At 36.2% G+C, this 27,744-nt stretch overlaps 1 protein-coding gene across 1 annotated transcript; it reads left to right on the top strand.

Moving 5' to 3' along the window:
* Nucleotides 1-2,522: 2,522 nt before the first annotated feature.
* LOC105271100 (defective proboscis extension response 21) lies at nt 2,523-27,418 on the top strand. Its single transcript, XM_011312434.1, has 6 exons — nt 2,523-2,827; nt 6,825-6,994; nt 21,040-21,250; nt 23,332-23,459; nt 23,975-24,143; nt 25,204-27,418. Exons 1-6 carry the CDS (start codon nt 2,788-2,790, stop codon nt 25,308-25,310), a joined length of 825 nt encoding a protein of 274 aa, XP_011310736.1. The 5' UTR covers nt 2,523-2,787; the 3' UTR covers nt 25,311-27,418.
* Nucleotides 27,419-27,744: the final 326 nt, after the last annotated feature.

The raw sequence follows: 27,744 nt of genomic DNA, 5'->3' as shown, positions 1-27,744 counted from the left end.
AAGTAGTGCAGCCAGAGTAATTTTCTTCGTGTTTTGCCGTAAATTTTGCTGGGAAATGCTGTTTCAACCGAGTTTCAGGTGCTGGGGCACTAATTTTTCTCCTCTTTTTACTCCGCGTATGAATTCATAAAATTTTACTAGCACATGCATGTAGAAAAATTGATAGTAAAACTTATCCTGACGTAAAAAAGTCCGCAATATTATGTGAAGCTTTTACTCCAAAACATTGTCTCTCTGCTTCATACAAAATTACATTTCTTTCTAAAATTGAAAGACAAAATAATGATCGATTAAATGAAAAGTCAGCGTGAATTCCACCACAAATTATTAAATAATAATTATTAAAAAATTTCCGACAGTATCCAATACCCCGGGGGTTCCAAAAAAAAAAGATAAATCATGTTGAGTCACTCAAAATCTAAATTTCAGTAGTAGTCTTCATTTTCGACATTCTCCATTCCTCGGCAAAACCGGGAAGATGTACGAAGGGATTTACTTCCCCCCGAAGTATCTGCAATTAGCACTCCATATAATTCCGAAAAATCTGTAAACTTTGAACTTAGAAGTCTCCCGATTAAATTTCCCCTCCGACATAAATTTCATTCCAACTCCTGAAAAAGATGGCCATGTTTACCCTTAATCTCCCGAAAATATTTCCAAGATTTTCGTAACATGGGGATCAAAAGCCGCAATGCACGATGCGCCAGCCGCAAAACCAACCTCAGTGTGGTATCCTCATCCGTCTTGTAGATTGCCCACCCCCGCCTTTATTAGCAAAACTCTATTACAACCCCCACCGCCTTACAAGGAATTCCAATTGGCCATATAATTACATCCCCAACTTTTCAACATTTTTCCCACTCCCGAAACCCCCACCCTCAATTACTAGAACTAATTATCCCAGCTTCCGCGACTTCGTAAAACGCAAAAAGTAAATTCATTAAATTCCCCGCGATTAGCGTGAACTAGTGCAGGTCGTAATACCCCAGAAGACAATTGACGTTTGTGTAAAAATTGCAGTGAAATTTTATTAAAAATCCGTCAAAAATCCATCCTCCAATTTCCATCCGATCACCCGAACTGGTCTTGCCACTCAAAAAAAAAAAAATGCTTTGATGATCCCTCACCGCGGTGTGTCAAAAAAATTAATGAATCCACTTGTTCCCTGCTGCGGAATGGCGGAAAAAAATTTGGAAAATGTCGACAAAGAATTCTTCCTCTGGAAAACCGCTCGGCTGATTTTTCATTTTTTTTCAACCCCTTGAAAAAGGCGAAAAAAAAAATAAATAAATAAAAAGAAAATCCCAATATAACGAACTTTCGTGGCAGGGATGGACACTGAATGCTGCGTGAGAATTTTACCGCTCATGCGCCCCACACCCCTCTACCTCGCTCAGCGCCCCCCTCCTCCCACCGACCTCCCACCCCCGGCGAATGCCAGTGGGCGAACCCCCCCCAGTCTGGGGGTCGGGGGGTGGCATCGCCTCATCGCATCTCGCGCTCCAGTCTCGCTCGAGCCTTCGACCACGCAATTAAGTGAAAATCCGGATTCACCCCTCAACCCGATAATAACCCGCGCACTCCCTTCAACAATAACAATTTATTACATTTAAATAATTCCCTCACAGCAATCGATAAAGTGCACCCACATTAAACCAGTGATAATCGTTTCATCAATTTCTTAAAATAAATAGTGATAATTAATAATATGGAATAATAATGAATAATGAGGAATAATGAGGAATCATGAGGGATCATGAGGAATAATAAGGAATAATTATGAATAATTATGAATAATAAGAAATGAGAGTGAACATGATGGGATAATGAATAATTTAAGGAGTGGACACAGTGAATTCGATTAATGTATAATCGAGTGATCAATTTGTTTAATAGGATTTGAATAATAAAACCAGCAATACAAAGTTAATGAGCCCCCGTGGATATTGAGGAATCTTGAAGTGCGGTGTTACAGTGCAAACGTTGGTCGTCATCGTCGTAAACACAATCGAACTCCATTGGACAATTTAATCGCCCAATAAACAGCCAATAACCCCATTAATTCACCCCTGGAACTTATCAAGGGATAAAGCCGTCGTACGATCAGACACGTCCGACCCTCATATATCCTGGTGTGTTTATTTACGTGAGTGCTGACTGCACGGGTGCGTGACAACGAGAAATCTACGAGTACGCCCTATCCCGAGAATGAACCTATCCCCCGATAACTGGTAATTCATTACCCAATTAACGTAATACATTAACCAGTAGATATCCCACGACATCAAGGCAAATTCACCACGATATTTTAACGATAATACTTCATTTTTTGGGGGATAAATCGATAGTAATTGAATGTCACATCCGCGGCACCTGAGCCACAAATGTGACTAACAAGTTGCCGATCCTGTGACTTGGAAACAATTACAAACTTCTGGGTAGGGGGGGGCAGTTTAAAGGTGGAAGTTAACGTTCGTTGGCCATGGGGGACAGGGGTAAAGGGGGTGGGTAAATGTGTCGTGAAGTATCAGTGAAAATTTAACGGGAATTGAGTTTGAGGTGGTGCGGTGAAATTTAGTGGGGGTAAAATTCATCGATTGTGGTTTACCTGTCCCTCAGGTCCCTAGGGGGTGACGATGAAAATTGTGATGGGGATGGTGATGAGGATAGAGATATGGCGATTTCTCGTGGCGTCAATCTGAGACTGGAGATAATTTTATAGTGGAAATAGAGAACAACTCGGGGTGAAAAGTGTTGGGGGAGGTGAGGAATGAGAGCTGATGAAAAATGAGGGGTTTACTGTTCATTCTGGGGCTTCTGTTCGCTGGTAAGTCACTGAGAATATTTATGTTGATCTTCACGGGGGAGGGGAATTTTGGTGGGAAATTAGGGGGTGGTTGGGTGGTGGGGTGGTACTTCTCGTTTAAGTGGGATTTGTTGCCTCAAATGGATCGCATTTGCTCACTCGGTTGCGTCAATCCCGGGTGGTTATTATTTGCCTGGGGGTGGAGGTGTAATTCGATACGTTTTCCAATGATCAATTGGACCCCTGATTGGGGAGTCTGGTCAGTTTGGCAAATGTGATAGTCATGGTGCACCGGGATATTCATTAATTAAGCTGCCTACAGCACTCCTGTTTCGGGATACGCTTGGGTCTCCGGTGTTTATGACACTTTTTTCTCGTTTCGATTATTGCTTCGGGATTTGCGGGGAAAGGGGCTCATTATCGTGATGTGTTAATTAAAGTCTGGGTTTTGGACATGGAGTGTCGGGGGTGTTTCGTGGGTGTGGTGTTGCCTGAGGACTTGGCAGGTGTTTTCAGGGGTGAAATTTCGGGGGTAATGAGAGGGAAATTTGGAGGATCACCGGTTTTTGTGGAGAACAGGGAAATAACTTCTTTGAGTTCTTTCTTTTAGTTAGAATAGTTTGTTCAAATAGAAATTCAATGTTTTGGAAATACCAGTTTTTCGGCCGGTCATTGATTCATGATTTATTATTGTAGGATATTTAGGGCAGTGCGGGTTTTTTTTGAGTGTCAAGTTGTCAAGTAGATTTTTTTTTGTTGCGTCGGGAGCTGTGCGGTATTGAGAGGGAAAGTCAGAGGATTATCACATTTCATTGAACATTTAACAAAATTTACACTGACGTTTCGTAATAGACATTTTTTGAATCAAAAATCGCAGTAGAAATTACGCACTGCGCAGTCAAAATTGCGCATAAAATTCGAATTTTGTTGGAGTGGCAGATTATTTTATCAAATATTAACACGAATATCTCTGTGATGATATCAATAATAATTATCATTGACTCATTATTACACAATGTTTAGGCCGATGGGGGTCTTGTAATTGTGAAGTTTTTGGATTTTTTTTTCATGGCGTGGGGTTGAGGAATACGGAGCGGAAAATTTTAACGATCATCGGTTTTTCGTCGCACACACGGAGCCAAATATTTAATAAAATTTACTCTGGCGTTTTGCAAGTGACCATTCACGAATTATTCACCAGAAATTGGGGAAAAGGGGTTCTCGATAGAATAGTTTCTCAACATCTCAATTACGATTTAATTGTTTATAACTCAAGAAATTATAAATCAATGAGAAATCCAAGAGAATCTCGTAAAAAAAATTGAGAGAACGGCTTTGTTGCTATTTGAATAAAATGGGATTTTTACGGTGTAATAAAATGATATTATTATTATTTAGTATGATAGCAGACAAACGTGTTGTTGAAACATAATAAATTAATGAGGAAATTAAGGTGAATTCCAAAAGCAATTGCTTGTTACAGTTATGGGGAAACTCGGAAATAAAGAGTTTTTATTTGAATTTTAGACAAACAGGTAGTGGTAGTTGCGGGCTTCTGCATTATTTAAGAATAAGCTGAATTGCTGAATGAGTATCAACATGAATTCACTCCAATTTTCAGTAGTAATACCACAAGTGCTTCGAGCATCCCGTTCATTTTAGAGTACGAGTGGTATTATAGTCGGATTATTTCTCCATTCGGATTCTGCACGATTAGACTACAGTATTCCGATTGGAAACAACATTGGGCGTGAATTTTCCAAGCGTCAAACTATCAAATTTTGAAATATCATATTCCGAATTTTGCATTCAACTTCAGCTCCCGAATTTTTCGTTTTTAATCTCGCAGAAAAATTATATAAATATTAAATAAATAAAAATAAATATTAAATTATATACTCGTCTCGATAATATTATTTATTTCATGGACATAATTGCAATTAGTGCATGGAAAAAAAGGTGAATATTCCATTGCTTTTCTGTGCAAATCCTGTGCAAAATTCACGAAAAGTAAAAAAAATCGGGAAATTTTTTGACAATTCCATAAAAATTCTTCCGTCCATGGCAGTTTCAAGCGGAAGATCAATTCAAACTTTTAAATATAAATATTATAGAATATATATTATTATAGAATATATATTTCTATAAATATTATAGAACTGACGGTTTTGATTGATTACACCTACAAAAATTCTAATTTTCCACGAAATTCCAACTACTAATTATTTATCATCCATCAATGAAGCTTTAATTTTCTCATTTCGCGCCATTGTCGAGATCCTTACGTAATTTCGTGTAGAAACTCGGAGGATGTATCATTTTCCTGCTAAACCAATTGTTCCCAGAGAAGCTGTTGAGTTGAGGGAGAAACTCCTCTTATTGTCTACAACTAAATTGATTCATCACATCAAGAGCCCTTTTCAGTGAAACATATTGTCCGTATTCCTGACAAAACCCAATTCTTCTCTCCACCTAAATTCCGCGAAAACTTGTTGAAATAAATCTTTACTATAGATTCATTGAACTGTCGGGGCAGAATGGACTAACACCCCACGAAGCTACAGGTTCCCGAAAAAAAACGCCAACTCATTTTTCTGAATTTATTTCTCATTGCATTCGAGCAATTTACTCACCTTTATTTATCGGGTTATTATTTCGAAATTCATGGAACGTAATCACCGTAACGAGCTCATTTATACGTGAGTTACTTCGGGAATTAATTAGCATAAATAATCGTCCAATTATCTAGATCATCTAATTAATTTATATTTTCCCGAAATGTTCTGAATAAAAATGAGAAAATTCACGCATAACAATTGCTCTTTGTAATTCGAGTACTCAATTTTTCATTTATTATTTTGCTATTCATAAGACGTAATTACCTTGACAAGCGAATTCACCAGTGTCCAATAATGGAGACCATTCAATCAATACAAATCCTCTTAAAATAGTTTTTTTTTTCACAAAAAAAGCGAATGCAGAGTGGGTGACAATTGACCGTTTAATATCGAACTTTCGTTGAAATGGTTCAGTGATAACATCCGGAATGTGTTTGTAGTTTCATGTACCAATTCACCGCAGCAATGGAGCGTTTGTTAGTCATTCCATTTGTTTGAAACAATGAGCTTAGGTAGGAATTGAAAAAAAATCTAATTGTCCATTATTTTCCTGGAAGTTTGGGGAATTTCTGGGAGAGAAGGCATGCCAGTCATCCGATCTCCTCCCAAGCCATCAACCTGCAAAAGAGTAGATAAAATTCATGTAAAATTACGACTCCAAAAAATTTCGAATTTTGTCAAAGACTTTCGTTTTTTGTTATCTTTTTTATTTTTATCTGAATTTTTATTTTTATTTTTAAATTACCGTACCGCCGGTGAATTTCAAATTTCCCCATATACCTCCGTAATCGGTAATTGCACATCATATGTTCCATAATAATAAATATCGTTTGTTTATAATTCCATATTATACTGCATGGAAATAAAAATAAATGCAGATGCAAAAATATCTGAAATATAGGTTTTTTTTCATTTAGATTATTGAGATTATGGTGAAAATATGATTCCGTGTTTGAAAAAGAACAGTTCTCATTCAATACTGTTTAATGATTTTTTTTTGTTGGACTGTCAATTAACTGGTCATGGAGGATAATGATTGCAATTTATTTGAGTATGAACCTGACAATGTGCAGGGATTTCATAAACATGAGAATTGAAGGAATTCCATGTTCGTTCTAGGGTTATGGAGGGATTATTCATATTCATTGATGTGAGCACTCCAAGCTCAGTTCAATGAATAGCATTTGGAATGGATATTTTTCATTAGAGGGGAATCCTTTTGACCTTTTCATAACATCTACTCGATTCATCCCTTCGTATGCGCTCTCATTGTATTGTACAATATCCCGGGGAGTCGCTTAAACATGCAATTGTCCGTTCTTTGATCCTCGATGTTAACGATAACAATGGAAAAGGAAAAATCTGGAACTCACACTGATTATTTTATCTGTTTGGTTCAGTCCAGGGACCTGCTCGTTGCAATAACGATGAGGACAATCATGAGGATCTCGAACTCGAGCCACTCGATCGTGGACCCTACTTCGATATATCGGCTTCTCAAAATGTCACTGCACTCGTTGGAAAGTCTGCTACGCTCAAGTGTCGTGTCAAGAATTTGGGAGACAGAACGGTAAGAGCATTTTCTCATTTTTTATTTATTATTTTTTTAATGTAAGAACAAAAGTATACCCCAATTAACATTAATATTCTACATTTGATTTAAGTATATGTAAGTTATAGTCAATTAGTAGAATAATAAAATTATTTCAAGCAGATTTTATTCTTGATTCAAGTACTTTTTATCGTGTGGTTACTCGCGTCATTTCACCAGAAAATTATCCGGAAATCGCTCGTCGGAACCGCAAATTTCCGTCGGTCGTAAATGTTTTTTCAAATAACTTCAGAATTTTTGCTGTGTGCGATTCTTTCACTCGTGGTATAATTAAAAATTCAGATTTACCACACGAGTAGATACATTTCATATAATGATTATTTCTTATGTAATAATTTTGCTGTTGGTTTTCTCTCCATTATTTTTCTTGCTTTTATGGAAATGTCGAGCTTGCTGTGTGTTAATTGGTAAATTAATTCCCGTGTTGTTTCTCATTATTCAAAACATAAATAGACATTCCGCGGGAAGAATTTCCTGGAACAAATTTTCCCACGAACAAATCTCCACCTCTACAATAAAATCACCTCGAGAAGGGAAATGATCAGCGGTAGATTACGATTTTTCCAGTTTTAGCCCCGAAGTTTTCAAAAGAATATCCCTTCGTGCCGAATAAGAAAAGCACGTAGAAACGTGATAATAGCAGTTGAGAGTGAATTATTTCATGCAATTTCACCGGGAAATTATTCTCCAAGAATTGTTGACTGAAATGTCATAATTTTCCATTGAAAACAATAAGACTTCTTCAATAATTCCCAAAACTCGTGTACCAACTTTCGAGTTCAAACTTTATCTCTCCCCTTTATCATTAAAAAATATATATTTTTATAAATCGAGTTCTATTGCTCGGTGAATTCACTTATAAAACTCGGTTCTTCTAGTCTGGAAAAAAGTTTCATCTACCGAATACTATTTTCTTGAGCTGTAGGGAGAGGTAGACGAATCGATTTCATTATCAATTCGCATCTGGGAGCATTTCAAATGGCCCCGCGAGTTTTCACAGTAAAGTTTTTTTTTTTTGCGGTAAACTTTCTCACTGACTGATACGTTGTGGAGAAATCAGAAGTTTAGAATAAAGAATTACGTTTGAAAATGGCGGTTGATTCTCAAGTGGAGGAGCAGACGGAGAGGATGAGTGGATGCTTGAGTAAAGAGATGCGAGCCCTGACGAGTTTATAAGGAGAATGCCCATTTACCTTTATTCAACGTCATTCTAAAAATATTTCAGCAACTCACCCGGAAGTGAGAGAAAGAACTCCTTTATTCATACATTTTTGATAAATTAATTCTGGAATTTGACAGACGGGAGTTTGAAATTTCCAACAACCAAAAATTTAACAGTCCACAAGACAATAAATACTTGATTCAATTACTTAATTGAAATTGAATTTTCAATATCATTGATGATTTCACCATGAGGTTGAGAATACTCCGACAGCTGAATCAGGACTGAAATAAGTAGCAAGAATAGATTCTTGAAAAATTACTCCTGAATTAAGACCATCAATTTAGAAAAATCCGTGAATATACAAAAAAAAAAATACAATTCAATGATAAAATAAAAATAGTCACATCTAAAAAGACTCGCTAGGACTTTCTAATAATACGATAAAATTCGACTGATTCTGCTTGTATAGAACTGAATGAAATTTCTCTTAAAAGCTCTTTCACTTGTGGTTTTGAAAAATGATTAAAAAATAAATTGCATCAAGCCAAGCTTACAAATGGAATATTTGAAGCGTTGAAAGTACACTGGACTGAGGGGAAAAGATAGTGTGCATAGATGTGGACCATGAAATAAAGATCAAATACCCTCAGAGTTCCTTTAAGAAGCCACTAGTAGTTGATGTTGACTTTAACGTTTTCCAAGATCGTCGTGAGAGGATAAATATGCAATATTTATTTGAAATATTTATGTAGGTTGTGAGGCTGAGTATCAGCTCGGTGCTTTCGCACGTATGGAAAAAAACCCATTGCCATTGCAACTACGTGAGAAATCATTCAGGTGGTTCTTGGAACACAGGGTGGCCTGATATAATCGTAAAAAGAGGATCGTATATCTCAGGTTCACTCGTGGGAACTGACACGAGTTGAATGCCGGCTAAAAGAGTTTACTCAATATTTATCGTGACATTTCGATATGCAGGAGATAGTTTTTTTTTATCCTTTTAAAAGAACTTCTTAGAACAGAAAATTTAAAATGGGGAAGTGGAAAGGGGAGAATACGGAAATTGCCGCTGAAAACTGTTCTATCGGAAAGTCACGGAAAATTTCCGATTCCGTTTCGTATGGAGATCTTATTCTTCGATCTTTACCTCTCGAGATAATAGTTGACGCGAAAGCTGAGTGCGCCTTACATCGATGGGTTTTCCGCAACATTTTTTACAGAATAATTGAATTTTAGAAAAATATTCTAGAGTTTTCCACGGACTTGTAATTCCCTCAGCCACATCGCGCCATTGATGAGAGAAATGGAAATTGGGTTAATAATTAACCGAGAATTTACAGTCTTCATCGATTGAGGCATTCCTAAAATTTTGACGTTTCAATATCGAAATATCAATTCGTGATGATTTTTGCAAAAAATGTCAGAAACATATTTGTTAAAATATAACGGGGAAATTTTGTATAAAATGATAAAATGAGAGCAATACAATGAAAATCACTTACTAAAGTAAATACTTTATCGAATTCATCTCACTTGAGTGTTTACTGATGCTTTTACCTTCTCCCCAGCATTATTGTTTCCACTTCCAAGGATATTTTCATCGGTCTATCAACGAGTCACGTTTCAGGGCAGTAATTTGAACGATCTGAATTGAAAGCACTCCTTGGAAACTCGCTTGGGTTTCGTATAACCCACCCCCTAGCTCCACCAAACTAATTCTCCATTCATGTTTGTGCACCATTTGTGACTGCAATTCATCGTTGGGTATGTACACCGCATTATAGTAATCCCTCGGCTAAACAAACTTTAGATGCAATAAGTGGTATACTTGGAAAGTTTGTCACAAATGGTATTAAACGATTTGCTATTTTATTTCTACACCGTGGAGCTCCATTCGGTCCTATTATCCACTGTTTCAACAGTTGATCAACATATTAAATCGAGATTTACAGGGTGTTGTTTGGGAGATTACGGAATTGGGTTGCCAAATAGTGATCATTATATCACGCTATTTGGAAGCGTCCAATCCGCGTGTAGGAATTAATTGCTGTGTTGAAAATAACTGCGTGCGTAAAATAGACAATGTGGATAAAAAGTACATATAAAATATATTGGAAATTTATTGTAATTTTAGTATATATTTTAGCAATTATTTGGGTGTATTTTTATTTCGTTTATTCGTAATTTAGATTGGGGTGTATTTTTATTTTGTTTTTTCGTAATTTAGTTTGGGGTGTATTTTTATTTTGTTTATCTCGTCATTTCTATTTTTTAATGGTTTTAAGGTTTTAAAAATTTGATTGTATTCAATATCGAATTTTTATGATAAAAATGAAAATTCAAGTTTTTATTAAAAAATCAGTTACCATTGAAAATGAAAGGCCCGATTTCCTGGATTTTTTGATGGAATTTTCAAAAATTAGAAATTTAATTAAAAGTCTTATAATTAGAAATTCAGACGATTTCTTGACTGAAGTGTCAAGAAATTTTGAACAATGCGCGTTGAATTGAATAAAACCGAATTTATATGACTTATTATAAAAATCAAATACTCTCAGAAACAAATAGGCGCGAGAGGAAAAAATTACTAATTTAATGTCTTGAAAGGTTCAACTCATTTAACGACTCCAATTTTCTACATTCCATAAATAATTTCACACAAGATGAGTGTAAAAAATAACTAAACATTTCCCTCATTATTCAGAAAATAATTTCCACGTATTACAATACGTCAATCGTCTTTTCCTGCGGTTTAAGTTTCACATATAATTTTTATATATGTAGTGGAGAAAAGCTCTGATGGTCTAGACGGGATTCTCGGATTGTAAATACAATACAACTGGACAGAATAAATCCAGACAGAAAATGTCGCGTCATTTCTTTAATAAAAGATGGCACGAAATTGCTCTTCTCTCGGATGATAAGACAGAAAAAGTTCCCTCGACTCATATTGCGTGGAATATTCAAAAAAATATTCCCCAACTCCCCAAGGCCATTAATCATCTGGACAGGGGAGTACAATAATTATATACATATGATGAGGCTGGCCTAATGCTCTGGCATTAAAGCCCCAACGGTGTTTCAATATCCAGACAGGTGTGGCTAATAAATCTGGACAATCTGACACACATATCCAAAGTAACGTAAAATGGAATCATCAGTTAGACAAGCCATACAACCACCTAGATATCCAAAAAAGCTATTTACACCAGCGAGTACTCACACGAGGGCATATTCACTCTCGGTATTTAATCAGTCTCCACTTTTTTCTCATTCACGTCAACTGACCCTTCATCCAACATTTATTAAAATGTTTAATGAAAGTTTTTACCCCGATACTAGGAAATTACACTTGAAATTTCCAATAATACTCTTGAAATTTTTAATAACGACAAAATTACGTTGAAAATAATTTCCCGTAATTCCATTGACGCGTAATTCAATAAAGTTTTTCATTCATTTCAAGTTTGTATTTATTTCTTAAAAACATTATTAATAAATGTCCACTCAAGGACATAAGTTAATCTCCAATGTAATCAGATAACAAAGGAAATAAATTTAGATGGAAATAAAAATGGATTGCTCATTCCATAAGATTTCTCGAATCAAGAGATCAGTTTTGTTGAATCTACAAACTTTTTTCCTCTCATCAAAAAACTTCATCTCTTATTTCTATCTCCCGGTAATATTACCGAAAAGGAAAAACATGAGCTGATAATCGTGAAACGTGTAAAAAAGGAATGAAATAAATCTTCATAACGCTGGCCCTACAAGAATATCAAAAACCGTTGCGTCAAAATGACAACATAAAACTCCGCCACTCTGGCAATCCAAAACCACTCCTCAATTGCTAAAGAATACCACGCGGAAATCGAATAACCCTGTGCTTTAATGGTTCTTCGTTAAATTTCTCTTGTTACGTAATACGAGAATAGTTAATTGGAATGGTTGTTTCACGTTGGAACGGACGTGATCATCGTGGTCCTTAGTCGGTTCCCAAGCGTTCACTAAATGTAATTAAATTTCAAATTAAAAGGTGGGGGGAAAAAAAAAAAATTCGGGGTGGGAGACGGTGGGGTGGGAGATGGCGAATAGTCAAGTGGTTGAAAAGGAGAGGATTAAGGGACAGGGAAAAAACATAAACTCGATGAAAAAAATGGGGGATGAAATACGTTTTTGTGGCGTTCTGAAAAACTGATGGAAGTAGTTTTCTGGTACTGGCGGGTATGGAGATCTGTGAGTATTTAATGCCCCAGTCCCTCTCTTTTTGGTTTAACTCGTGGCCGTTTTGAGAGAATTAAGCATGCCACACACATACGCCATGGAATGAAGATTAAATGACGCAACGTGGCTTTTCATGCTGACCTACCAGACAGATGCAGATGAATGGTGAAAATGCTGTACATTAGGGAGCAAAGATTGGGCGACAATTCTAGTTACATTATACTAAAGTGCAGGAATAAATGCTATTAATGAGGCGTGTGTAATTAAAATGACGTTCTCTCGACGGGGGTGCTGAGTACGCGGATTAATGAATGCCGACGGAGATGTTTATTATTTGGGATGAATGCGCGGGATTTAAGTGGTTAAATTGCGAATTCTGGAAGAAATTAATGGAACACTTTGCTTTTGTTTGGGGGCATTTTGGCGGTGGTGGCTCTATTGTTGCGTGGTTAAAGAATTTGTTGGATTCTGCGAAGGGCTCTCTGCATTTTGGAATTTTTTTGTTTCCTTTTTTGGGACGGGAGTTGGTTCGCTGATGGTTTCATATTGTACTCTACATGTGAAAGTTTAGGGAGTTTTGGGAATTCTGGATTTTCAAAAATTCAAGCAAGAGTTTTTATGAATTTTCAAGGCAAATGAGAAATTTTGGCGCCGTTTTTTATTGATGTTGAATTCAAATTTATGTAATTGGGAATTCAGGTGATTTTGGGATTGACATTTCAAGGATTTTGAAGGGCGTAGGGAGGATTCAAAAATATGAAAAAACAATTTATTTAATGATTTTGAAAGTCCTAATTTGATTATTTTGGAAATATAAATTGTAGCATTGGTAAGTCACAAAAAAAAGAATAAAATAAAATTTTCGAGAAGTCAGATCCGATTTTTTTCGTTTTTAAATACTTTTGACACCCAAAAAAATATGAAATTTGAGATTGTCAGGCATTAGTGTAGTGGAATTAAATAGAAATGTTATGAAGCCAAAATTCTTATAAAAAATGTGATATTGCGGTTGAACTTCATGCGGTACCACAAACGCATATGATCATTAAAAATAATGATACAGCGTGACGAAGTTCTCATTACTTGAGTCTACAGAATGTTAACAAACTTATTCCATCCATTTGCTCCACACATAATTTCAACGACTCAACAATGCCACGTCGACGTAACATCCCCAGTAATGAACCCATTTAATAAAACTACGCAATTTGAATTGCGAAAAATCGCATCACACGGTGATTATTCAACGTCACGAGTAATTAATACTCCGTATCGGCGTTACCAGTCGCCCCTTTGTCCCTCTACTCGTTTCGCTGCAGTACCTCTCAGCGAATTCATTCGCAAAATACATCAAAGAAAATTGAAATCAATACCCCGTTCAATTAGCGATGAGAGGGGGAAAAATATTCCACGTGATATATCACCAGTACGGATTTATATTAATACATAGTCTTGTGCAATCGGTCCTTATGTTTTGTGGTGAATTTTAATTAACGCTAATAGATTCCGTTGGTGAAATATAAACGGCATAATCTATCTGAGAAAATTCCCGAGATTATGCCGAGTCGAAATTAAAGTCGTCGGATTTCCGTCCACTGTGGAGGCGAGAGGGGGTGAGAGGGGGTGGTATAAATCGACTTTCATCTCTTAGAATATTTAATTGAATGAGGGCAGAAAGAGATATGGGAATAAAAGATTAAATCATCCCCTCATAGTGGAAATATTCGATTTAAGTTTGAATAAGCGCTCTCTTTTTATTTAATTCGGGAAAATAGAAAATGTTTCATTTGAATCAGTGAAGGGGAATTTATACTCGGTTATTAAAAGTTGGGGAGCTGTTACTGGGGGTGAGGCCATGTGGAGGCAAAAGTTGAAACGATTATTCCCCGGTTTTTTTTTAACGACAGGATGTTTCAGAAGGAAAATCTCGACTCACTCTGGGCGACTTTTACCGGTAGTTCGGGACATTTTGGGGGGAAATACACCCCCCTATGCCACCCCTTTCGCCATTCAACTTTTATCGTCTGTATTCGCTCTCAGGTAGTTTGTAAATGGGGGGGTATAATCATGTTTGGAATGATAGTGGCTAATTGGCTCTCTTGAGACGGTTTGATTATAATAATCCGTGTCACGTATCACATTACCGTTTTTTTGGGAGTTATTAATTTTGGGGTTTAATAGGGCGGATGTTCGCGGTGGACTGAGGACGGGCTTTGAGCGGTTAATGAAGTCGGGATTATGGGGTTTTTGAATTTTTTTTTCTCAGGATTATAGAGAGTCGCGGAGTTTTGGGGTTTTTTTGGGGATCGGCGGGATTAAACTCGGGAAACTTTTCCGTAAAGTCGTGACTTCTAGGTAACTTCTGGAAGACATTTTTCCTTGGGATGAATACTTAATGGGTTTGGATACGCGGTATTGCGCTCCTTTTTTTATTAATTTTAAAAAATGATAATAAAAAAATGCAGTCTTTTATTCTTAGGGAAGGGATAGTAGAGTTAAAGTACTTTGTAGAAGCTTTCACCATATTTGAGTTTCCTGGAAATTTTGGGAAATTCGGGAATAAAAAATTCTGAATTTCGTAGAGAAATTCAGACAACTGCAATAATTTCTATAATTTTCTGAAAGATCAGATAAAAATATATTAGCGAATATATTCTCGGATTGTTATTCTTGTTTTATCGAGTGATATTATTTTCCCTTAGGCTAGGTACTTGGGTTGATTTTTATGTAGCCTCAAGAAAATTACTCTCGCGGTGCCGAAATAGGGGTAATTTTCGAAGAATGATAGAATGAGGGAAAAACTTCTGCTGAGAGCACATCTTTGGTTATATTAACCATCTCCATAGGTACGAACGTTTGCGTATAATTATTCCACCTCACCATGTACCTGCACTTTCGACTCTCGCTTCCCTTCCTTATTTAATTATTCAATTATTCTGCTAGGAATAACTGGGAAATCCCACAGTAGAATACCAAAATGGTTTTTCATGGAATAGCCTCATATACATATTTCAGGTGAACTCTCTGAATTAGGGAGTTTCGGTGTTCAATATGTTTTCAAATTGCTGTGGGGGCGTGCATGCGAATGTAGATTGCATGGTTGGGGGAATGCTGCGCGGATGATGGGATATCGAGAATTGCCAACTGAAATTCGAGATATAAATTTCATGAAATTCGAGGTGTTCACGAATTTCCGGAGCTCTGCGGACAATTGGAATTAAATGAAAGTGAAATGTTTTCGTTCTTTTTCTTCTAGAAATTTGATGTCAATACACTGGCCGGGAAAAATGAAATTTTGTGTCTCGGAATTTTGTGGAATTCGATATAGTAGACTCCCGCTGTAGTCGCGGGCATGGGGGCTGTAGGGGAAGCGAATTCGGAGAATCGGACTGGGTGAAATTACTCCCACCACGTGCTCTCTGTGATCGAATTTTTTATAGCCAATTGGAATACGAGAGAAATTTATTTTTCGGTTTGATTTTTCACGGGATTCAATTCCTCAGGGGAAGGAACAACGGATTGTTTATATTTTCAAAAATTTGTTTCGGAAAATTTTTAAAATAATTTTCAAGAAATTTTCGCGAATATAATTTTTTTTTATTTACACTGTTGTTTTCTTACTTTTTTAATTTTTCAACATCTCAAACAATACGCCATTTAAATTATAAAAAAAAAATCCTATTTAAATTTTTAAAAAATTTTTCAAAACCTTTCCCGAAAATAAAATTGTTTTATTTCCGACTTTTTTTCTGTTCCATAAAAAAAAATTCTAAAAAGTCTTCCAGAAATATTTTGAAAATTTGGATAAAATATTCTGATTACATTTTTTTTCCCCCGGGATTTTTTTTTAATCTCCTCAAGATTCTAGATGAACCCCCTCGGGTGAAGAGCCCAAAAATTTTGTTTAAAAATCTTTTTGCTCTTTCGGAAAATGATATCATGATCTACGAGACAAATGGAGGTAAAATCAGCTGTTGGTTGATGGAATTTTTTTGTCTCCCCGTATTTTTCCCTTCACCCCAAAGAATATACATGCAAATATGACATGCATGTGAAATATTTCATTTTTTTTTACAACATTTGAATATACCCGCAACAAAAACGGTATATTTACGAAACATATATAAATTACATATATTTCCGCGGAAAATCTAGTATATATATACATCCCATATATGTCACATGCGATTATTAGCATATATTCTCTCCGCGAGCATAATTAGGGGGGGGCTCTTCATTTGTGAAATCAGTGCGTCACTCAGAATTAAAATGCCATAGAAAATCATGGGAAAATCATGGAAAAACCATGGAAAAATGGGAAACCGTGGGAAATGGGAAACCACCTGCAAGCAATTTCATGCGAAATCACTTGGAGCTATATGAAATAAAGTATTCCACTTGAAATTATGTCCAATCATTGTGTCGTGATATTTGACAACGATTAATTTATCGGTAATTCATTTATATTTTTATCTATATCAAATGGATAGACGGGGGAGGGTAGATGGGGCTGGTTGTGGGTGGTTGTGGATGGTTGTGGGTGGTTATGGGCGGTAGTATGGTGTTCATACTGTTCCATGGGAGCACTGTGTAATGCTATGTCAGCGGAGACAGGTCATAGCTCAGTAGAAATGGGCCGGCAGTTATCAGCCTTACGGTCACTGGTTGCGACATTGGTGAATCGAATTGCCGGAACTCATTACTCCACCTTGGAGGCCACTTGGGGAGCAATGCTAATACGATATTGTTAGACGATAATTGCGTTGGCCAATTGGATTTTTCTTTCGTCGGGGTCTTTTAATTTTTTTTCGTGGAAACACCACCGCACAACCCATTTCATGAAATCGGAAGGCATTTAAACGAATCCGTAGTAGAGTGTACTGCCGGTTTCTTGACCGAAATATATACTCACACGGAAATTTACGGGATTTTTGGAATTGAATATTCATTATTTCGCTTGAAACATCAATACATACTGGAAACTATTGATCAATTATTATTTATTATTTTTTCGTGGAAGTAGTGAATAGCGGGGAAATTTAGGTGACGACTTTTTTGGAAATTTATTTGAGTGGAAAATTCATGGGGTTGGAGGATTATCGTCAATTATTTAAATATTGGAAATGTTGTAGTCTTCATTAATTAAAAGAAAAAATTCAATGAATTTTCAATGCAGATTTCAGGGACTTCGGAAAATTTGTTTGTTTCTTTAATATTAGGTTGTAATCCTGTGAATAATGGAAATTTTTCATTTCATGGATTTAATCGCAAATCCTTTTCGAAAGTGGTTGACAACATTTGTGCATTAAATTTTTCATGATTGATGGCATAAAATTTTCATATCTTCGCCGTAAAAATGTAACAACGTACAATGAACAAATTTGGCGAATTTCTGTCGATATTCAATGGATGGGCAATAAAAAATAAATAAAAAAAATAGAACAGCCGTATCTATCGGTGTTTCTCCGTGTTTCGATCATGAGCTCCGTCCATTCGTAATGAACGGTGATTACGATTTTCCCGGAATATTCATTCATTACTCAATTAACGATATGTAAATAGGATTATGATACAGTGAAAAAAGCGCGGATATGGGGAACAAAAATTTGGATAATTAATGAACCGATAACTTTTCGATCAACCGCATTTTATGCTTCACGTAATATCCAGTCAATATTCTCCAAGTTCGTCGGAGAGCTTTCCTGCCACGAAGAGAAAAGTTGCATTCAAATTTTATAAAATGAAAGTTGAATAAAAATTTTTGGAGGACTAATGGTAAAGAAAGTTTAGTACAACTTTAAAAATTGTGCGAAATATCGCGTAATTTTTTGAGGTTCACTTAAATAATTTATGAAATTCATAATAATAATTAAATATACATGGAGCAAAAATAGCTGAAGACTTTAATAAATTTTCTCCAATTTTTTTTTTACCGTGTTCGAATGAAAAATCAACCTGTTCGACAAGTGTATTTTTCCGTGCAAATATTTAGTCTCATATTCAGGTCAGCTCTCGAAATCTATTCTCTTCAAGTGGAAAACTTTCGTTATATTCAAAGTTGCATTATATCGAGTGAAAAAAAAATCACCTCCACTTCACTCCACTCCGAAGAGCACACGCTCGAACCGAAGCGAACGCGAGATACTTTTACCACTCGAGAGAATGTTTAAATATTGAAAAAAAAAAAATCAATCAAATAAAACCGTAGAGGTTATTAAAAAATAAAACTAATGGCATAATTCAATTAATTGAGCTCCGCGCCATTTTTTGGGGAATACCCTCGAACGCGAAACGGACGACGGATTTTTCTATGATTTTTTTTTGCTCGCGTTCTCCTCTGCAAAATAGTTTTTTAAAAAATCGTTATTTGGCCTAGGTTTCGAGACTTCACTTTCGCCGACAATCGACGTCTGAACGAAATGGACTAGAATCGTTTTACCTGTTTGCCACTGAATTATTGAACCATTGATTTCTGAACGTCTCGGGGATAGATTGCCATCGTTAAAATATTCGTGTGAAATTTCTGGTAAACCTTTGCTTTTAAATCGATTTGCAGAATAATTGATTATCTTCTGCAAACTTAAATTCGATTTATCGCATCCTACACTTCTTTCCAATTTCACCACCGATCCGATATATCAATACAATCGATTTATCTAATTATCTATCATGAAATATCCACTGTTAAATATATGTAATATATCGAATCTTACCAATCGATCTTCAAATATCGATGTAAAGATGGATCCTTAAATACTTTTTTCAAAAATCCCTATTTTTATCTCAATATAAATACCTATATGAATCGCTAATTTTTTATTTCTCTTCGATTTATCGATTCTTCATTCATTACGTATTTATGTTTCATAAACTTTAGTTTATTATCCAGTAAATATTCAATTGTTAAATGAAAATATAAAATTAATTTGATTTATTGATGATTGAGTCAAAATCTATTGTTTAAAATCGAATCAAATAAAAAATCTTCTCTTGATACCGGGGATTTTAAGCGCTGAGTGTTCTGCGTCCATTCGTAAAAAGAAATAATGAAAGGAGTATGAAATGGATCCCGGTAATGTATAAAAAATCATGAATAAATAGAGAAGCGAAATGGTATCGCATCTGTGAAGTGTTCAATTCGATTAATTCTATCTATCGACAACAATCGTCGAAGTATAGACTGGGAAACACCGCATGGGGGTTATAGAGTCTCGATGATGCGCGTACAAAACCGTTCAATATCCCCTGGACTTTTCCCTAGCCCCCACCCACCGCAACCTGGAAATTTCAGCATTCAGTATCAGACATTTTTACCATATGTATTTATAATAAGGCTGGTATATAATAATATGAATGGTATATAATAATAAATGGCCTGGTGTAGTAGTTAAGTTACTCGAGTTTTTTTTAAGTCCTCACAAGGGATAGGTTCCAGGTTCGAGTCCTGGCCGGGTAGAAATGTGAAATGTGAAATCTTAGTTAATTAAAATTCAGGCATCCTTAAATAATTCAGGCACCTTATATTCTAACAGAGTCGAAGCGATGTCAAATAATCATACAAAAAAAAACATTTAATCACCTGACGCTTGTTGCACGCGAGTTGTTCGTATCATGTCACCGATGCTGTGTTCAATAAAATTTTATCTGATATTTCAGCGATCGGTCGGGAAAATTTAGGGGCCAATGTCCCTCGTGCTTTTAACTGTCCACCCATTGTTATGGCGGCGATCAATTTTATATTGCGATCAATCGTTGTAAATTACTAACAATATTTATTATGGATTTGCCCTATTATAGAGGGATATTGATCATGGACGATCAAATTTTGATGTGTATGAGGTTGATAGCTGATGTTTACTGGAGAATGCCCGGAAAATTCAGTGAAAATTAAACAATGATTTGTTTTGCATTGAGGATCGCTCGGGGCATTGTTTGGTAGCATTGAAATTTCATGCATGGAGGGAAGATTATTTAAAGGATTCGAGAACAAAAAAAAATTGTGTAGCCTAGTGGAAAAGCGGAAATATTTGACAGGAAATTGAAATTAAATCGACGTAGTGTCGGCGTAGTTTGTTAAAATTGATAAAGATAATTATAATTGTCGTTTTGACATCGGAATATTTTTAGGATAAATTCTTGGAAACTAAAATGTGAATGTTTCATATAATAACGAGCGAGAGTTCGGGTGTTTGTCAGGGAAATTATCAGTGCCAGCACGGAAATTTTTCCCAGAATTCACAGAAAGCTTCATTTATTCTAAACGAAGTGTGTTAATTATTAACGAATGATTCATTTATAGTGTAAAAATTCAGTGAATCAAGGTATCTCAATTACGCAGTCGTGATTAATTAACGAGTGAGCAGTTGTATACATCAAATCACTTTATCCTTCAACCAAATTCATTTGTTAACAATTAGTTTTATTACTGTGCACAAGTGCGTCAGAGTTTTGTCTATAGGAAAAAGGATCGGAAATTTCTGCAATAAAATTGATTTTTTTTTACTAATAAATAAAAAAAACATCAGTAAATTAAGAAAAAAACACTTGATATAGGAGTGTAGCTTTTCTTTCTTTAATTAATTTTTTTTTCTTGTGTTTTCTGTTTGAATGACAGGTGTCATGGGTGAGACATCGAGACATTCACCTACTGACAGTGGGTGTCGACACATACACCTCGGACCAGCGATTTATTGCATCGCATTATCCAAGAACAGAGGATTGGACACTAGAAGTGAAATATTCTCAACGACGAGATTCGGGCACTTATGAGTGTCAAGTGTCAACGACGCCTCCAATTGGCCACTGGATGCAGTTGTCAGTCGTTGGTAAGTTTTTATATTTTTTATTAATTTTTGAACAGCCACAACGTCGAAATTGTGGCAATATTCAATCCAAATTGATGTTCCCCGAAATCACACCAATTCATGTCCTGAAAACTCCAGAAAAAAAAAAGCTTTCCATTTTTTTTTCAAATTTGTTTTCCCGGGACGAAATTCTCTTAAAAAAATAAAAACCCCCGGCCATTGCTCGAGGCAAATTATTTTATTATGTTCTTTTTTTGCACTTTTGTTAATGAAAAACCAGTACATCAGCAGAATATGAAATAAAGACCAAGTGCTCATCGAATTTCACGTAAAATCTCTGTTTTTCAAAGTAGAGAAATAAAAAAAATGGTTTCGTTTTCATACACGGGGCAAAAATATTTTTATTCTCCAAAATTACAAATATTTACCTCTCCGCTACTGAATTGACCTTCTAAATTACCAATACTCATCAATCATTCTCATCTCATCAATCATTGATTAATTATCGAATGGCTAATTCCATCATTATTAAATAAATATCCAAGAACAGGGTATAACAATACACAGGTGTTATCATTAAAAATTGATTGAGTCTCGTTGATTAATTACCGAGAAACTATCGTAAAATATCAGATCTCATACTTTACAGATCATAATGGTCTAATATATGAACTAAAGAGTCTATTGACTGCGCAGGAATATGGAGTTTCCATTGAGGGAAGGAGGAATAATATTATTTTCTCTCGGGGTAATTCAATTTGAGGTACGTGAGAGTGAATTTTTCCTCGGACCATTTTCGGGTAAATTTTGAAAGCACATACACTTCAACTTGCGTATTTAGCTGTCGGAAGAGGGGTGACGTAGACAGCCCAGACATCTCAACATACCGGAAAACGCGTATTTACGGAAATTCTGGGCTTGACGTGCGCCACCAGTGAGTGCAAACTCGTCGAGTGGGGAAAGTACTCTCACCGTTGCAAAAAAAAACCTATTTGTCCGTCTGTGTACGTACTTCCATTCTCCAACACACCGTAATACACCGTTTTTGGGGATGTGGTGACGGAGACGGTGGTGAGTGCAGTTTAGAGAGTAAACAGATATAAATAATAACCGAAACTGTCTCGGGGATTGTTCAGTCCAGCAGTGATGGAAAATTTAATCAGAAATTCCAAGTCAGCGTCGTTCAAGTACACTGTTAGAAATTTACCGTAATTTCTGGCGTAATATCAACTGAAGTTCCAATTATCTGAGTTTCTATTCAATTTTAATTGAAAACGCACACTTGCGCTCTCATTCTTCCCGAAAATTCGGGACAATTGGAGATTTTCCTTCTTATCGTGAAAATTGACCAGCAAAGATAATTAAATTTTTAAAAATTCTTCTTTCTTAAAAAAAAAAAAAATCTACATTAGATCATGAGAATAATATTCTTTCTGATAATTATCATCTATATTATTGCAATGACAAAATGATGAATTCACCATTTTCTCGTTATCAATTTTAAAAATATTTATATATGCATATATTATATATGTAATTATAACGCGTAAAGCGCGACCCAAATGTTAATATCCAATAGAACTATCGGTACCTGTCGCGTATACAAAAATGGTAACTTTAAATTTTCCGAATCATAACGAGTTCCTAAAAAAGACCACAGCAAAAATTGTCCAATTGCAAATCATGTACACAACCCACGCGATCATTAACTAGAAACCGTATTTACAGGCAGCCATCAAACATTAATGTCCTTCGATGAAGGCCCATAAATTCTCGACACTAACCGACGAAACCCACACCATACACATCACTCAGTGCAAATCACACAAAGAAACTGTAATATTACCCTCCCCATAGGTCTTCCGGTTGGCCCGGATCTCCTCACCCAATTAACCCCAACCGCTTCTCGAACCACTTCAACAGCCCTAAAAATTACAACTTCCGCTCGCAACTATCCGTTCAAACAGGGATTTCCCCAGTTCCCCCCGAGGCCCACTAATGACTGCCCCCTCCTCAAGTAAATCGACTCAGCAAGCATTTCCAAATTTGCCCCCAACAAACCTCAAGAGTATAACCCGTGTATATCTTGGAAAATTTTCCAGAACCCGTGACGACAGTTGTAGGTGAGCCGGAAATGTACATAAACAGAGGTAGTACGATGAATCTGACGTGCGTGGTACGTCACAGCCCAGAACCACCTCCGGCCATTTATTGGACTCACAATGAAGAGGTGAGTCGACAAATATAGTTTCCCCTCATTTCCATCTTAGTAGACACCATAAACCGCTTTCTTCCCCCCTTACCTCATCCTCCTCCATCACCCCTCCCTCTCTTTCACATCTCCATCATCCCTTTACACCCCCTTTTCATCCCCATCCCATTTCTCCTCATCTACCCCCATCTCTCCCCATCTCTCCCCATCTCTCCCCATCTCTCTCCATCTCTCCCCATCTCTTTCCATCTCTCTCTATCCCTCCTGGTGTACGTGAAATGGATATCGACGCAAGTCCTTCTCATTCTGGAAACAGTCTCCCAACATTGGACTGTCATCTCTCTGTGGTCCCACCCACTTGCTACCCCCTTTTCCCACCCACTCACTCCACCTGGTTCCTGTGGGCTCTCAAGCCCTCGGGTAAACGTTGCACAATATCTGGTAAAAGCGTTTCACCAATTTCAAGTGTTTAAACTCTATTCTACTCGTCAGAGACATATTCAATAAAAGTTTGTATTTGATATCTTGAACAGGAGATTAATTATGACAGCCCGAGGGGTGGAGTCTCGGTGATTACGGAAAAGGGTGAGATTACAACCTCCTATCTGCTTGTTCAGCGCGCTCAACCAGCTGACAGCGGAAGGTACACCTGTCATCCCAGTAATGCTAATGAGAAGAGCGTTACTGTTCATGTTTTAAATGGTAAGTCAATTGTTTGACTTTCAAAATGAGTGGAATAGAGGATTTTCATATTCTTTTTTATCATTTTAATATGACCCATACACTCATTACCTCATTTTCCAAACTATCCCTACTGTTACATGGAGACTAAAAACATTAATATTTTCTGAAATTCTTCTAAAAATTTGATGCATTCATTTTTTTAGAATTTTTAAACTATCTGTCGGAAATCACAATTTGTTGAAGTTTTGGATTTTGACGTACACTAATAAATAAATATAATATGAATATAGTGTATTATATCTTTCAAATAAATATTTTAAATAATGATTGTTATATGATCCTATTCCAATAATTTTTTTCCCGTAACTCGAGAAGCTTTTCTAAGATTTAGCTTCTTGGGGAAAAATAAGATGACAATTTCATCCTTTATTCGACGATAAACCTGAGAATTCGCTGAACGTTTCAGATTTCTTCTTCTCCATTCCTATAAAAATTGCCATTAGACGATTCTCCATTTCGGATGCTGTCAATAGTTCCGTAATTTTGACTGATTATGTCTCCATGTGTACAGACTGCTTTCATTCCTTTATTCCACTCGGACAGTAATTGATGGATTATTGATTGATAATTCAATGAAGTCAAACAGTTTCAGATGACGCAGATTTCCGCCGAGTGTCTGTTATCTCGTAATATAAAAGAGATGGAAAAACTTTTATCTGACTCGACTCCTCTCGTTTCTCTCTCCAGAAGAAACATCTCCTCTTATATTCCGAGATATTAATCGAAAGCTGACGGGTTGAAATTGACTTTAACTGTTTGACTATTGCACATCTCAATTAAGGATATCCAAGTCACTCCTTAAAGCTCATCAATTAATAAAGGCTTTTTAAAAATCGATTTGATATTTCACTGTTTGAGTAATTTTACCAATTGAATAAATTCAGAGAGAATTGGAGAGAATTTGATGAAAAGAAATACGATAATAGAATAATTGGAAGGTAGAAAGTGCTGGGATATCCTTAGCAGTTGGTGGACTGATAAAAACCTTTTAAAAATTATTGAATTGAATTTTCCAAAGGAGAGCATCCAGCTGCAATGCAGCATGGTGGACAGCTGAGAATAGGTAATCCACCATTCGTGATATTTTTGGCGAGTCTACTGGCTTTTTTAAATCATCGCCACTGAAGCAGAGAGCGATAAACATTTTGGAACCAAGAGAATATACCCCACCATCATTTCTTATTTATTTCTTTTTCTCGTAATCAATGGGAGAAGATGCATGAGTGTGTCAGTACGAGCGTGATAGTGTACGAATGAAATATATGGTGAATGGTAACCGAAGCGTGACAGGAAGGAGGTCCTCATGGTATACCTCCTTCCCCTTATCCGAGACTTGCTTTCAGAGGTGAAAAGGGGGTGGAGGCAAATGGGGGTGGCAATGAATATCACGGATAGAGGGGGCGGTTTCTGCAGATAAGACACTGCAGGAAGCCAAACCACTCGATACCATCGTCAACCATCTTTATCTCGTTGTCATGCACTGTATTTTTATCCACGGGGGTGTGTTACCCACGAATTATAAATCACCATCGACCCCTCCCCCTCGGGTAAAAAAATTGTGCTACGGCGGGAAATTCTCGGGAAATGTTTGAAAAACTTTTAGAAAACGCTTTTTTCTGACGGAAAAATTTCGGTCGAAGAAAATATCTGAATTGTTTTTGAAAGATTTTTCAAAAATTATTTTTTCTTGTTTTCGTTTTTTTTATGAGAAAATGCTCAAAAGTTTTCCAGAAATTTTTCGAGAAATTTGAAAAAAATATTTCCAGCTTAAATTTTTGTTTGTCCGGACGAGATTGTTTAGACCCCAAGATATGTTCAGGTTATTATTATTTTTCGGCCTAAACGATCAGTAGAACATAAGGCTGAATTTTATGAAGTGATGGGTAGCTATTATTTTTCATGACCACTCCCGAGAGGGGATAAAGTACGATGGATAAAAATATGATGATTTTCAAATTTATCATCGGCATGTGGGCTGTATCGCTGGGGATTATGGGTAATCTTGATGCCCTGATTTCATGATACTTGATTTAGGAATAAAGCCGATGGATTTCTACAAAGAACGGTCAGGACACATCACAGATGCTATTTGTGGGATGGAAACGCGGAGAAAAAAAAATTGGGGAGAAATTAGCTTGCCCGCATCCAGAACTCCGTGGAAACGCTTTCCCGGGAAATTTATCGGTAGTAGAAAAAAAAATTACACTGGTGGAATTTTTCTTTCAAACCTATCGAAATAATTCTTGGGGAAAATGTAGGTGAAGCGTTCTGAAATGTGCAGCACCGGATGTTTGAATATACTCTTTTATTTAATAATCCAATCGTGAGTTATTATTAATTTATTCATCAGGATTTCATGTGTAAATATAATTTGCCAAAATATTACGCCAGAGTATGACACGAAATGAAATTACAAATTTGTTATACTGCCCAAAAAGTGAAACCTCTCACAATATTTCTGAGTAGTTTGTGAAATATTATTATTTATTACTATTATTCCTTCTTATTTATTAAAAATCCATGAAAATGGAATATTTTAAAACAAAATAGCAGATAATTTATAAATTCATCAATGAATCTCCGCGTGCTGTACATGGCTGAACATTACCGGTCGTTAAACAATTTTTTATTACAAACATTGGAATTTTTACGGCGCTCTAAATCGGGTGAATTTTTTCCCCAATTTTGTCAGACAGATTTTGTAATTCTTTCTCCGCGTATAGTCCCTCTCGCACGTAAATCAAAAGACTTTTGTGTGATGAATCGATCCCCATGCAGGCAAGTCTAATAAGAATTGTTCAAAAAGGATAATAAAACACCCCGGAAATGTCCCGCAATGCAATCGCGGAGGAGCGTCATTCAAATTTAAAAAAAAAAAGACAATTTTTATCGCGAACCTTCGGAGAGCGTCGCATAAAAATTGACTCCCATGTGGATGAATTACGATTCTGTGTCACGTATTTTTTGCTGATCTCCATACTGATTCGAACACTGCAGAGAACTATGAAAAATTACCGAATGTGTAGCGTGAGAATTGTGTGCGGGTTATACTGTGAAATAATGTGACTCGGTGTAATTTTTATTGAAAATCTCCAATGAATTTGTCTTGCCTCAATTGGATAAACTCTAGCTAGATAAAAATTGGAGGTTTAATTATCTTCTGGGTGGATAAAACAAAATGTTCATGTGAAAATTAAATTCTGATGAGTGAATTGATAAATAAATTTATTGTCTAGGAATGAAGTAATGAAAAATATATTTCTCCCTTTCGAATTGTAATCGAAGTGTCATTTCTATTTCTATCTCATCCCGATGTACCCATTCTGTCAATATCTCCCAGGTATTTGTTCCCAATGCGAAATGAATTTCCTGTTATTTGTACAAACTCCCGCGGTAAAATTTCCACGTTATCATTGAATTCTCGAGTACGAATGATTACTCAATCGTGTGTAAATTTGCCAAACTATTTAATCGTTCTGCATCTCTAAATTCATCTAGAGTTTAGATTGAAGTTTATGATTGACTCAGGATTACCCTCAGCAAGGTAATAATCCATGTA

Source organism: Fopius arisanus, unplaced genomic scaffold (genome assembly GCF_000806365.1).
Source record: "Fopius arisanus strain USDA-PBARC FA_bdor unplaced genomic scaffold, ASM80636v1 scaffold00102, whole genome shotgun sequence".
Taxonomy (NCBI): Eukaryota; Metazoa; Arthropoda; class Insecta; order Hymenoptera; family Braconidae; genus Fopius; species Fopius arisanus.
This window is presented reverse-complemented; position numbering and strand designations above follow the sequence as displayed.